This window comes from Perca fluviatilis, chromosome 4 (genome assembly GCF_010015445.1).
Source record: "Perca fluviatilis chromosome 4, GENO_Pfluv_1.0, whole genome shotgun sequence".
Taxonomy (NCBI): Eukaryota; Metazoa; Chordata; class Actinopteri; order Perciformes; family Percidae; genus Perca; species Perca fluviatilis.
Genome location: NC_053115.1, coordinates 29,614,526 through 29,628,258, shown reverse-complemented (window position 1 = coordinate 29,628,258; position 13,733 = coordinate 29,614,526). Strand labels below are relative to the sequence as shown.

Here is a 13,733-nt window from a genome sequence, read left to right as displayed (position 1 = left end):
GTTGAAACGATTAAGGATAACAGGTGCAGGAGTAAATACATACTGGATTGTGGTCAAAGTGGACAAGGCAGAAGATGCCTGGTCAGCTTAATAAGAACAGGACTGATGAGGAAAATCTGACATACTGGACACTGTAGGAGTTTACCATCTCCAGGAGGTGGCAGTAGTGCAACATTAAGGACGCAAGCTGCCGTTAAAACCCAAAGAAGAAGAAGACGAGGGAAGTCCTCCTTTAATTTGATTCAGGCATATTCTACGACGCATTGTTTGGGGTCCTCACTAGTGGCTCGGCGGCGGCAGTCGATGCAGAAGTACAATTTAAAATAGAAATATTCTCTGAAATCAAGTCGTTAAGGAAATTTGGGTCCTCAGTTGTCCAATAATGAATCTAGAACTGCTCGGTAATTAACATTTTTTTGTCTCGTGTTTACAATGAACCTGACTTTTCGTACATCGGTAACGCTATGTAACGTTACTTGTTATGGTTAGCATTGTATTAGCCTAGCTAGTAACAAGTTAACATCAACCGAAAAGAGTCAAATAAAAATTACATGTAGTTATAGAATCACACTGTTAACTTGTGTCAAACGTTAAATGTGTTCCTGAAGCATCTGAGTCTATATGTAAACGTTGGTTATAATAATGGAAGCAGACATAGAGCTAACGTTAGCCTCGACGTCTCTAACGTTATTTGAATTAAATATCGCTGCTTGAATCCTGATCCTACAATAAAGTAGCATAAAAATGAAACACTCAAGTAATGTACAAGTATGTCAGAATTGTACTTAAGTACAGTACTTGAGTAAATGTACATAGTTACTTTCCAGCCCACTAAAAACAAACATACATACATACGTTAGCCTACATCCAATACCAAAGTCTTATCCTGTTGAGAAAGAGCTTAAATCAGATAGCGGTTGGCCCTGAGACAATGCTAAAACTTCTGTTTTATTAGAATAGAATGAACTAGAGTTGAATGTACTGCAAGTTGTTTTATGCTGTTTTTAACACACTTCCCTGCTGTAATAATCCTCATATTCCAAATGATCTTACTTAACATCCAACTTTTTACATTCTGGTCTGATTATTGTCTGCTCTGTAATGTTTATATATATATATAATAAAAAAACCCCATTGCTCTAAATTGTTTTCCTTATTCCCTGCTATTTCATCTTGACCTGGTAAAAACAACGGACAAAGCCAGAAATCTTTGTGTTGTCATGGACTCAGACCTGCATTTCGACAGCCACATTATGACAATTACAAAAACAAACTGCAGGTCCAATGCAACTCTGTTGTTTAAATCAAGAATGAAGGCTTTTCTGTTTGATGCTACATGTTCTCTTGTAAATTGGCTGCTTCACCCTTTTTGTTGATGAATTCTTTCACGTAAAAATTGGGTAAATGTTTTTTTCTCTTGTAAATATCCATACAGTTCTTTCTTATGAATAACTGGCTCAGACTTTGGATAAAACTTCAAGATTTCTCTCACTTTACTCATGGATAATTTCCTGCTTCTTACTGGTGAATATTCAATTTAATTGTTTAAAGTTTCCAGTTTAGGTCTTGGATATACTCAGGCTTATTTCTTTATGTATTTATAATATCTGATTTTAATCTCCGATTAATAAAAGTTATGTCTGTTAAAATAATTGACTCAACTGCTATTCCAAGGCCCAAGTACTCTGCAATACCACGCAGAATATCTGGCCTATGGTTATTAGAATAAATTTGTGGACAGTTGTGTTTCTGAGCCAGCTGGCACTTTAGTACATACTGTACATCCTGTGTGAATGTTACTTTGTTCTTCGTTAAATGTTTCTCATCACTCTCTTGTTGATATTCCTCTCCTAGAATCGTTCGGGCAGAACTATCCAGAGGTAAGCCACAAGCTCGTAATGTGCACATGAGCTTGGCAGAAACCCTGGTTAATATTTGTGCACTGAATTCATCCCAACACTAATACACATGGAGGTCTATCTTTTGATTTAGGGAACGGTCATATGTGAAGCTTACTCCTGGAAAGTGCAAACTCTCTGGCTGTGTTTCATTGTGTGTTGTTAGGAGGCAGATGGCACTCTGGACTGTATCAGTATGGCCCTCACCTGCACCTTCAACCGCTGGGGCACCCTGCTGGCCGTGGGCTGCAACGACGGCCGCATCGTCATCTGGGACTTCCTCACACGGGGTATCGCCAAAATCATCAGTGCACACATCCACCCAGTCTGCTCTCTATGGTGAGACACGTCACACATACACATTCATCTTTTACCTGCCTCGCCTGCTCCATCTTAGTGAGGTAATGAGTGTATAATCACCTGAAACTAAGAATCATTGTGTTTTTCTTAGCTTAGAATGAGCCCTTCATACCTACATAAGGAGCAGGTCCCCTTCCACGGGTCCTGCCATATTGCACTGCCATGTTTCTACAGTAGCCCAGAACGGCCACACCAAATACTGGCTCTAGAGAGGGCCTTTCACGTTTTCAATATTACCTGAAGGCCTCAATCCTAAGCGGGATGGATAAGCACATAAAAAGCTGGGTCCAGACTAGCCTAATTATAGCCAGACAGATTATTTTAAGAAGATGGAGGAATGAAGGGGTGACGTCAATTCAAGAGTGGGCTTGTGAGATAGCTAGAGTGGCAGGTTTTGAATTTTTTTTCTTCATATAAACGGTTTGACATTTTGAATGTCTACACTAGGAAACGGGGAAAATACCTGACGCTTTCTGGAGGGAATAAGAAGCCATGTGCTGTGGAGGGACGTATACTATGTGCTTAGTGTTTTGTCACATATACATATGTTTATTTTGGTTTACAGCTGTTTAGTTGTTATTTTTTTTATTGTATTGAATAATTATGGTTGTTATGTTAGCTTGTCTTAATTTTTCTTTGAGTAAGTGGTGATGACGAAGGGGGCGTTCGGGGGGAGGGGGATGTGTTCATGTTGTAAATGAGGTGTTTAGTATGTTGTTTTAACAAAAAATTAAAATAGTTAGTAAGGCCACCATAGGTTCAACTACACACTTGGAAATGGAGGAGTGAGGGAAGGGGTATTCAGTTGGTTTCAATCTGCAACCTCAGCACTAGATGCCACTAAACACATGTCATTTAAAGAACGCTATTTATTTGTGTTTGTTTGTGTGCAGCTGGAGCCGAGATGGCCACAAGCTGGTGAGCGCGTCCACAGACAACATTGTCTCGCAGTGGGACGTCCTGACTGGAGACTGTGACCAGAGGTTCCGCTTCCCCTCACCCATCCTGAAACTGCAATGTCACCCCAGAGACATGTGAGTGACCTGATAACCTCTGTGTGTACATGTTACATCTGATGTGTTCTGAGTTTCGACTGTTGGTCAGATACACTGAATAGCGCCCACATCACATGATTCTGCCAGTTTAATTTGCCTTTGATCAGTCCTCAGTTAAGTTTATATACTTTGCTATGTTTTTTTTTTTTTTTTACGTACAATTAATTTTGTTTATGTTTTAGGGACAAGGTGCTGGTGTGTCCCATGAAGTCAGCCCCGGTCCTGCTGACTCTGTCAGACTCCAAACATGTTGTCCTGCCGGTGGACGACGACTCCGACCTGAATGTTGTGGCGGCCTTTGACAGGCGGGGGGAGTACATCTACACTGGCAATGCCAAAGGAAAGGTCAGACACAACCTTATTCACAGTGCACCTTTCAATCACATCACTGCATTTCAAGACAGCACAAGTAAATATGAATTTTGGAGGGGGGAAAAAAGCTCAGCGCCTAGAGTTGTACATGTAGAATTAGAAAGTTTCCAGTGGTAAAATCTCAAAAGACACCAGCAGATATCCGTGCAGTTTAGCAGCCCTCCACATAGACTGCACCACTTTTCACCTGAATTGTTGTACTGTACATCAGATGAAAGAACAAATCACTTCTATCATGTCTCCCGCTGTCTGTTGTTTCAGATTCTGGTGTTGAACACAAACACTCAGGAGCTGGTGGCTTCCTTCAGAGTGACAACTGGCACCAGCAACACCACTGCCATCAAATCAATTGAATTTGCACGCAAGGGCAGGTGAGGGGCAACAGGGGCTCTTTGGGTATCTAGACCTGGAGAGATAAACATATTCTACACATTTAACATTAGGCCCTAGTCCAGGCTCTAGTCTCTCTGTTCAGTGATACAGTCCAAATGATTCCATGTTGATTGTAGAACCGATCCATATTACTGTATGTACACCTGATTCGCAGAAAAAAGCAACTTACTTAGGTTCAGTTGGTAACTTTTATAAAAATAAGTTTTTGTCATATTTGTTGAAAATGTCACTTTATCCTGACAGTCAGACATTAGGCATATAATCTGTGAAAACAAATCAAGTTGGTTTGCCTCCCCCTAGTGCTCCTAATGGCATTTCCAAGATTCCACCGCGCCCAAAAGAAAAAACAACCAATCAGAGCCGCGGAGTCTCTAAGCAGTGTCATTGACTGCTCGTGAACTGTGTACTACAGTACAAGGCAGTGCTGATCCAACATGAATCACAGTTCTGATACTGCATTGCCTATTTCTCTGCGCAGATGTTTTTAGAAACATATTTTAGTGCACTGTGTAGCTGGAAAATAAACAAAAAATTTGTGACAGAGCCGACATGTTGAAAACAGTCTAGCCAAAACCAAGCATCGTCTAGTCCGCACTACTGACAGGATAAAGTGACGGTTTCAGCAAATATGAAAAAAACTTATTTTTATAAAAGTTACAAACTGAACCTTTAAAAGCCCCAGCTGTGGCAGCAGAGCTGTTCCTGTGCTTTCTCTTCCAGTGTCTATAATTCTACCTCTTTTTTTGTTGTTGTGTGTATGTGTAAAAATAACAGAGTGAAAGAAATTGAATTTCCCCTCGGGGATCAATGAAGTATGTCTTCTTTTTGTCCACCTGCCCGGTTTTCTGCGCAGTTGCTTTCTCATAAACACGGCAGACCGGATCATCAGGGTTTATGACGGCAGGGAGATACTGACCTGTGGCCGAGACGGCGAACCTGAACCAATGCAGAAACTACAGGACCTGGTGAACAGGTATGTCAGTATATGCTGGGAAAGTGTCTTTTCCTCTGGTGGTTGTTTTTATTGTAATGATGCACGTTAATGTATAGTTGCACAAGTTGTGTGTGGACTCCAGGAAGAATAGCTGTGGCTAAGGCCCCAGCTAATGGAGATCCCAATAAATCAAATTAAATCAAATCAAATCTCTGTTTGTTCATTCGCCCCACCTGTGTTTTCTGTATTCAGGACTCCGTGGAAGCGCTGCTGTTTCTCCGGCGATGGCGAGTACATTGTGGCCGGTTCAGCCAGGCAGCACGCCCTCTACATCTGGGAGAAGAGCATCGGCAACCTGGTGAAGATCCTTCATGGAACCAGAGGAGAGCTGCTGCTGGATGTCGCTGTAAGGATGTTTTTGGCTTAGTAGAACACTGTCTAGAGATTTAACATTGACACAACACTTCTGTCTATGTATTTTCAGTTAGGGGTGGGCGATATGGCAAAAATATATCACGATTTTCTTCAGGCAGGATCACAATCCACGATCTTATCACCGTTGTTTTTTTTATTTGTATTTTATTAGTGTTCAGAATCTCACATACACATATTTCAATTTTTCAGATTCTATGACAAACCACGTACTTATTCTTTTACTTATTCAAGTATAGAGGTTAAGAGATGAGATAAACAAACAGATATACAAATGAACCAACAAAAATAACACCATAATAACAAAACTATAAATAAAACAGGGAGACATCACTTTCAATATTTAATGTTGGGTTTTAAGACTATTTTGTTAAGTTACTGAACAGTACAACCAAACTAATTTCCCTATTTAAAAAATAAAGCCCTACAAGGTTAACAAATCACCACACCAAATTCTATTCTCAATTTTAACACTTTAAAGTTACTTACTATCCATCAGTTGCTTTCTAAATATGTATTATTACTCTTCGAGTTCCACATAAAACCACTCTTTGCATTTGCATAAATTAGATATACCGCACAGCACTTATTTAAAAGGAAAATACGTCTCTTTTAAAGCTGGTTCGCCTGTTATTTCCTTCTTTCAAAACAGTGGTGAAGAACAGCATGGACAAATGCCAAGAGATGACTTCTCAGTCAAACAAATTATGACTGGTGTGTTAACCGCATGCTAAATTAATCGGAGCACACAAGGCCAAATTGCCTCCTAAGTTACCTAAGATGACCAGCTGCTGACAAACAATGTAGCGTGTAAAAGGCTATTTTTTAAACAGTCCAGCTCAGTGCTCACTCCACATAAAACGCACCTGCGCTACATTAGATCGCTTCCAGCTAACTTCATGGAAAACAATGAGGGCAAAGCACCATCACCGATCTGTTTTAACAATTAGATAATTTACCCATCTCACCTTGACCTCTCTCCAGTGGCATCCAGTCCGTCCGATTATCGCCTCCATCTCCAGTGGAGTGGTGTCCATCTGGGCTCAGAACCAAGTGGTAAGTAGACAGGGACGGTAAAGACTGGATGTACATGAATAAACATGGTAACATGGACTATTTCATGGTCAAACTCTGATGTTTCTGATACTCTCCATCCATCAATATTATGGTCAAAAAAATGTGTCATGGTGTGATCGTAATTGGTTTGTCTGCAGGAAAACTGGAGCGCTTTCGCTCCAGACTTTAAAGAGCTGGACGAGAATGTGGAGTACGAGGAGCGAGAGTCTGAATTCGACATTGAAGACGAAGATAAGAGTGAACCCGAGCAGACAGGTAGATCTCTCTCTCTCTCTCTCACACACACACACACACACACACACACACACACACACACACACACACACACACACACACACACACACACACACACACACAGTACAGAGTTTGGTGTTTTTACAACAAGCTGATCATTTGCAGAATTCGCAATTTACAGGACACAACACTGGTAAAAAAAGAAAAAGAAAGATGTTCAAATACTGAAATATGATGATGGTATGTAGGGTTGGGCGATATATGATGGTATATATTATGCGGAGGTAGAAATGTGTCCACCAGTAGTACTAGTAGGATTCACACGTGATGTCGTGATTCCATGCCATCTCGCGAATCCATAGGAGGAAAGTGAAGTTGCGGAAACAGAGCAGGAGGTGACATCCCAACAATTTGAAAATATTGTTCTCATTTGTATGAGAATCTCAGAAAAAATAAGTATAAAATCTTTGACATTTTTTTTCTCCTGTTAGTCCAAAACACACATTCATTTCTTGTATACTCCCTCCTGAAATATTTTTTTTAGTTATTGCGGTTGTTGCTGAGATAGCTCAGTCATTCAATTATTCTGCATTTCACACGCAACCTCAGTATTGCACATATTTCCACTAACCCCATCAGAATGTGACCCAGCTGCTGACTGTAGCACCTGTTCTGCTTTCTGGTCTTACTGGTTTTGGATGCCTCAGACACTAACTTGTGCTTGTGTTACAGGTGCAGACGCTGCAGAGGATGAAGAGGTGGATGTCACCACTGTTGACCCCATAGTTGCTTTTTGCAGCAGGTGAGAAATAGCAATACAGCTTACTACATCAGTGCAAACAACATTCCCTCCCTGATCTGATCAATGTCACCCTGATCTCATCCCTGAACCATCAAAACCTTTTAGTCTTAAATATCATAGCTAAAGAATCTAGCCTGGTGCTAGTTCAGCACCATAGAGAGACCGATTGTGTTACAGTCTGTGTGAACTATGTAACTACTGACAGTCTTGTCTGTGTTTGTGTGTCCTGTAGTGATGAGGAGCTGGAGGACTATAAGGCCCTGCTTTACCTGCCAATCGCCCCTGAGGTCGAAGATCCAGAGGAAAACCCCTTCGGCCCCCCGCCAGACGCTGCGGTCCAGACTGCTGCCCCAGAGGACGCGTTGACCGGCGGCGACAAGAAGCAGCGGCAGCCTTCATCTGAAGGAGGCCCGGCCAAGAAGAAGGCTCGCACCACCACCATCGAACTGCAGGGGGTCCCTAGTGACGGTGAGCGACTGGAACACAACAAATAAATCCTGTATAAGATGCAATGTCAGGGTCAGATTTATGTATTTGGTACATTTTCAGATACTGGCCCGGGCCTTCATTTTCCTCAATTGCAGTAAATTTAGAAACTGCCTTGTATAAGAGACAAGCCTTTATTTATAATTTCCTCTGTTTTTGATCGTATTTTATTAAGAGGCCTCCCTGTCGGTCAGTTGGTCCACCACTTCGATCCAGGCTAAAATATCTCCACAATTATTGCCATGCCATTTTGAACAGACATTTATGGTCCCCAGAGGAAGAATCCTAAGGACTTTTCCTCTGGCGCCACCATCACATTTAAGTTTTTCCCTTATTAAGTGAAATATTTCAACATGTACTACGCAGATGGACTGGCACAACATTTGGTACATTTGACGCTCATGTTCCCCTCAAGATGAATTGTAAAACGTTGGTGAGCCCTTAACTTCTGTCATATGTGTAAGTAGCAGTTACTTACTCCAAGCCTCAAAAGTTTTAACGATGGCAACATTTTATTATCAGTGTTAAAAAGAAAAACTGATAGCAGAGCGGTGAGTATGACATGATTCTGATGTTGTACTGATGAAAGTAGTGCTGTGGAAAGGTACATTACGTTGAATTTACAGTGTGAGCCGATTTTTGTACAGAAAAATGCCGAAAAGTATAATCGTTTGATTATGTTGGTTTTTTGTTTTATTGTGAAAAGCTGAACGTTGACCCTGATTCCTTCTCCTCAGAGGTGCACCCTCTACTAGGAGTGAAGGGAGATGGCAAGTCCAAGAAGAAGACAGCTGGCCGGCCCAAAGGCTCCAAAGGTAAAGACAAAGACTTCCCCTTCAGACCCAAGCCCTACAGGGGCGAACGGCCCTCCTTCCCCATGGAGGCCCTGGGCAGCTCTGGCCCAGGAGGAGGAGGAGGAGGAGGAGGAGGAGGGATGAAGGGCAGGGCAGAGGGGGGCCTGGCCACAGGTAAGCATGCCATCGCCCCTGCTGCTGCTCAGTCTGGGAGCTCTGCTAGTCATGCAGCCCTGCTAGTCTGACTGATACCTCACCAGCCTGGCCTGTCTCCAAGGCAACACCCCCACCCCCACCCTTCCCTCCCCTCGTACTGCTTCCACCCAACACGAAACCCCACCCCACCCCACCCACCCACCCAACCAACCACACAGCTCACTGAAAATTGTTAGAAAGCCACAGTCTGGAGGTCAAAACCCAGAATGTGCATCGTGTATCAGACCAGTGTTTCCTTCAATAAGATCTGGTCCAGTTATTATTAATCCAGACTGTAACTGGAGTTCATCTGTCAGACAGACATCTTTTACTGTAATGTTACGGAGGGAAAGTTACTCTGTTCATACATTTCTCTCACTTTTTCATGAGGCAATTGCCATGCATATTAGCATGGTTATAGGGAACAGTGATATGGCCTTAAAATACCTGTATATTGCAAGAAATGTTTACGATAATATTTATCAGATATATGGTTATGCAGCCATAGCTTAGATCGTTGTTCATATTAAAGTGATGGTTCGGAGTAATTCACCCTAGGGTCCTTTGCACCATGACCTCGAGCCAAACACCCCCCCAGAAGCTTTTTTCACCTGGGTCTAACATTTCGAAGTTAGTTAGAGTAGCGTTAGCCTGAATAGCTTAAGGCTAAGCGTAATGGACCCACGTTTGTATCTCTTAAATGACCCCACTAAAAATTGCCCGAAATGATACCAAAGGTCTACACTAGTATATATAGGTTATGAACTCCGAAAACGATGGATTGGAAAGTTTGTAGGTACAACGAAGTTTATGTAAATAACACTTGCCTGCTGGCTTCTGCTCTGTTGTTGTTGTTGCTGCTGGAGACGAAGTGCTTAGGGACATCTAACATTACACACCGAAAAGAGATGCAACAAAAATATTTTTTAATTTAACTTATTTTTTAAAGTAAGTTCTGTAATATAACTAGCAGGAAACAAGTAATAATTGAGGTAAGTTTGGAGACATTACCTTATTTAATCATTAAATTAATAAATATTTTTGTTGTATCTCTTTTCGGTGTAGTAATTTATAGACGGCCCTAAGCACTCGTCTAACTGCAGGTAGCAGCAGCAGCAGCAACAGAGAGCAGGAGAGAGCAGGCAAGTGTTCATAAACTTCTGGTGTACTTACAAACTTTCCAATCCATCATTTTATGAGTAAACCCATTATTTTTAGCATGTGTGGGCAATTGTTTATGTACTGAAGGCTACCGTGTGTACTGAAACAAAGACACCTTCTCAGACATAGCGCTAGATAATAGTTATGTAATCACAGTGATAAAACTAGGCCAACCTTTCAGCTACAGATGTTTCTTCCATTTACTTTTCATGCTGAAATGGTAGTTTACGGTTCAGCTTTTTGGCTAAATGTTCTTTTATACAGAAACTCTGTAGACTTTTCAACAATTGCCTTAATCAGACACGTAGGACTTGTCTACTCAAATAGTACCACATAATCTTAAAAAGAAATCAGAAAAGTAGAAATATAATTTTCTGATTCATTATTCACATAAGAGCCGAACAGCGTTTGTCCTCCTCTTACAGTCGGAGGTAGATCCACGGTAGATGCATTTATATTGACTCCTCTTGTACCCCTCCCAGACTGTGGCTTTGACTGTATAACCTCTGCTAACCACAGCCTCACTCGGACTAATTCGCCGTCAACTGAACTCTGGTGAAGTTGGACTGTAGTTGGCAGATGGGTGTTGCCGTGGCTAACGGTGGGATGGTGCAGCTTGTTTCCCCTGCAGGCTACCTGGCTAGTCTACATCTACTTCCTGCTTGGCCTTTGACCCTCCTGCTCCCACTCCCACCTCGGGCTTGTCATGTGACATAAACGTGTCTGTAGCAGCGCTGCTCAGGTCCTGTCTTTTCTGTTTCTGTGTGTCGAGAGATGTGGGGCGACCGTGTACGTCTATGTTGTCGGTATCGGTGTCTGAACTCATCCTACTTTGAAATTTCATTTAAAAAAATTTGGTTTCCCATCAGCTGCATTAACCAAGCAGTTGTGCAGTATAATTTATATGTCAAGTATATACAGTATGTCAAGTATAAGAGATTAATAGGCCATTCTGTTTAGGACTACATTATTAACAATAAGACCAAGTATCGACAGCACACAATGAACTAATACACGTTAATTAATTGTATAATCGTATTGCAGACGTTTGGTACTCAAACATTACAGCGCAGTAGAAACAATTAGGAATAATTGTTAAAAGAAAAGTATTTTCAGCAGAGTGGTAAGTATGGCATGACCCTGTTGTTGTACTGATGGAATTAGAGCTGTGGAAAGGTACATTTTACTGAATTAATAATGTGAGACATTAGAATACAGGTAATTCCACCCTTCTTCCAGTGTTTTTACCTGGCCTTTAATACCGGTATTTATCAGTTTGTCTTGGCTATTATTTGAGATTCGACCATTACTTGAATATCGGCCTTTATTTGTGAATTTGCAGTAGTTAATCTAAGGAGAATACTGTGTGAACCATGTCTTGTTGCCCATGATTTGTCTGTCTGACAGTACCTGCGTTCCTCCGCAGGGAGTCTGGTCTCGCAGTCGTACAAACAACATGACATTGGAGGGATGGACTGATCATTGCTGTGTACAGTTGTAAAGGAGCCACCAACAGGTTTAAACAAAGAGACACAAAGTCTGATGTCCTATACAGACTGTGAGCAGCAGCCTGTTTGATGTGCAGATTGTTTCCTCTCCCAACCAGAGCAAAGCGTCACAGGAAAACTCCTCAGCCCGGATCTCTGGACAGGAGCCGACAAATAAGAGCACGAAGCAGCCGTCACAGTAGAGATCACATGTCCTCTGTCTCTGTAGGATTCGTCATGTTTAAAACACCTGTGTCCTGATGCTGTGTATGTGTGTGTGTTTGAGTGTGCGTGCGTGGGTGTCGTCTTTCTTGTTGTTTTTATACGTATTAAAACATTTTGATTTATAAATAACTAGCTTCTGTGTGCATTCTGTGCAAGATTTAATTTGTCTGTAAATGATATATAATAATAATACCAATAATAATAATAATAATAATAACTTTATGCAGGACACAAATGGAAGGTCCAGTGGCGTAGGCACAAAATGCCTTAGAAACACATAAAAGTTGTGGAATTCTGGCTATTATAATGATCTCAAATGTCCTTTAAGGCAAATATACACGTCTGTACCGTGTTGACGTTTTAAACCTAATTGGTTGTCAGTGGTAAGAATATACTGTTCCAACCTGTTGACAATAATTCTCTCCAACATTTTAGATACAATGCTAGATATGGCTATAGGTCTAATTGTCCATGCTGTTTATTTTGCCAGCTTTGTCTTTGATGAGGGGCACTAATAATAAAGATAAGATAGTTTCAGGCAGCGTCCCATGAAATAAGAAACCTGTCATACAAATAGCAAACAGAGGAACAAGTTTCTTGCTTGCATATTTTAGATGTTCAGCAGTTATTTTATCAGCGCCACACACTTTATTGTCATCTAATCCCAATACTGCAGATTGTACCTCTTCTGAATTAATAACCACATTATTAACAACTCATAATGTTGCCGCCACATCTGGCGAATTACATCTGAGCCACTGACTCCCTCAGTATTTGAGGGTAAAGACATTTTACTACTGTTCATGGCTCTGACCTCTTTCCAGAAGTCATAACTTCTATTATGCAACTTACATGCCAAAGAGTCAGACCTCATCGAGTTCTCATTCCTTTTTATAAATCTAAATGCGTCTTTAAAATTTGCATTTGCCCGTTTCTTCTCTTCAAATAAAGGGCTATCTGTCTATCTCTAACGGACTCTATCCCGGCTTTAAATGCACACACAGCTTTGGCATGAAGTTCTGCTACATGCTCGTTCCAACCAGGCTTGATGCTATATGCCATACGCTGAGGTTTATAGAAATGCCTACTGGCAGTGTTAAGTTATTCCACAATTGATTCATATAAACACATACATCTTTACTATGTTGTGAATTCTTACAATTAATATCACAACATCTTATGGCATCTTTGGGCAGTGCAATGTTTCCCAGCAACCCATCCGTCTTAATATGATAGGCTACTTCTGGAAATCTTCCATCGTTAATTTAGTCCAGTCTAATCTTCCTGAGTTAATGCTATTAGCCACAGTAGATCAAATTGGTAGCTTCTTAACATTTAGAGACAGAGAAAACGGTATTGGCAATGGCAAAATCATAATGAATGTAACTGATGTAATTACATCAACTACAAGTAGGCGTATTATTAGGCAAAAGCACCTTGCTTGACTGTATTGGTTACATGCTGCCAGTCCGACATGCCGCTATCCCCTAACCCTAACCCCTAACCCTAATGGAAAAAAAAATTGTAGGAGTGGTGGGACGTTTGGAAGTGCCGCCACTGACTCCGACAATTAGACGTCAATTTCGGAGTGGGCGTATGTCGGAATGGATGGCGGAACCCGACTGTATTAAACCAGTGTCAGTGCAAAAAATGCATTAGGTGATTAGCAAACATAGACTTTGCATCAGAAATGTCAGCATGCATGTCTCTTACAACAAAAATACAGGTTGAGGCATTGTCTTGAATAAAAGAGCCAACTCTGCACTGCAACGAACACTAAAACAGGCAATGTTGTCACAACAGAACTGAGGAAAATGCAGTCTCACTG

At 41.3% G+C, this 13,733-nt stretch overlaps 1 protein-coding gene across 4 annotated transcripts; it reads left to right on the top strand.

The window, feature by feature from the left end:
* The first annotated feature begins 249 nt into the window (after nucleotides 1-249).
* rbbp5 (retinoblastoma binding protein 5) lies at nucleotides 250-12,020 on the top strand. Of its 4 annotated transcripts, none has more exons than XM_039798619.1 (15): nucleotides 251-401; nucleotides 1,436-1,524; nucleotides 1,855-1,880; nucleotides 2,065-2,237; nucleotides 3,152-3,292; nucleotides 3,496-3,658; nucleotides 3,947-4,056; nucleotides 4,932-5,051; nucleotides 5,265-5,418; nucleotides 6,429-6,500; nucleotides 6,659-6,776; nucleotides 7,488-7,557; nucleotides 7,790-8,025; nucleotides 8,781-9,011; nucleotides 11,620-12,020. In XM_039798619.1, the coding sequence occupies exons 2-15, from the start codon at nucleotides 1,500-1,502 to the stop codon at nucleotides 11,670-11,672; spliced, it is 1,692 nt and encodes a 563-aa protein (XP_039654553.1). In that variant the 5' UTR covers nucleotides 251-401; nucleotides 1,436-1,499; the 3' UTR covers nucleotides 11,673-12,020. The 4 variants fall into 4 exon arrangements, with proteins under 4 accessions (XP_039654554.1, XP_039654553.1, XP_039654556.1 ...); XM_039798621.1 differs by having other exon boundaries at nucleotides 253-401; nucleotides 8,781-8,858; nucleotides 11,620-12,019; XM_039798620.1 differs by lacking the exon at nucleotides 1,436-1,524 and having other exon boundaries at nucleotides 250-401.
* Nucleotides 12,021-13,733: the final 1,713 nt, after the last annotated feature.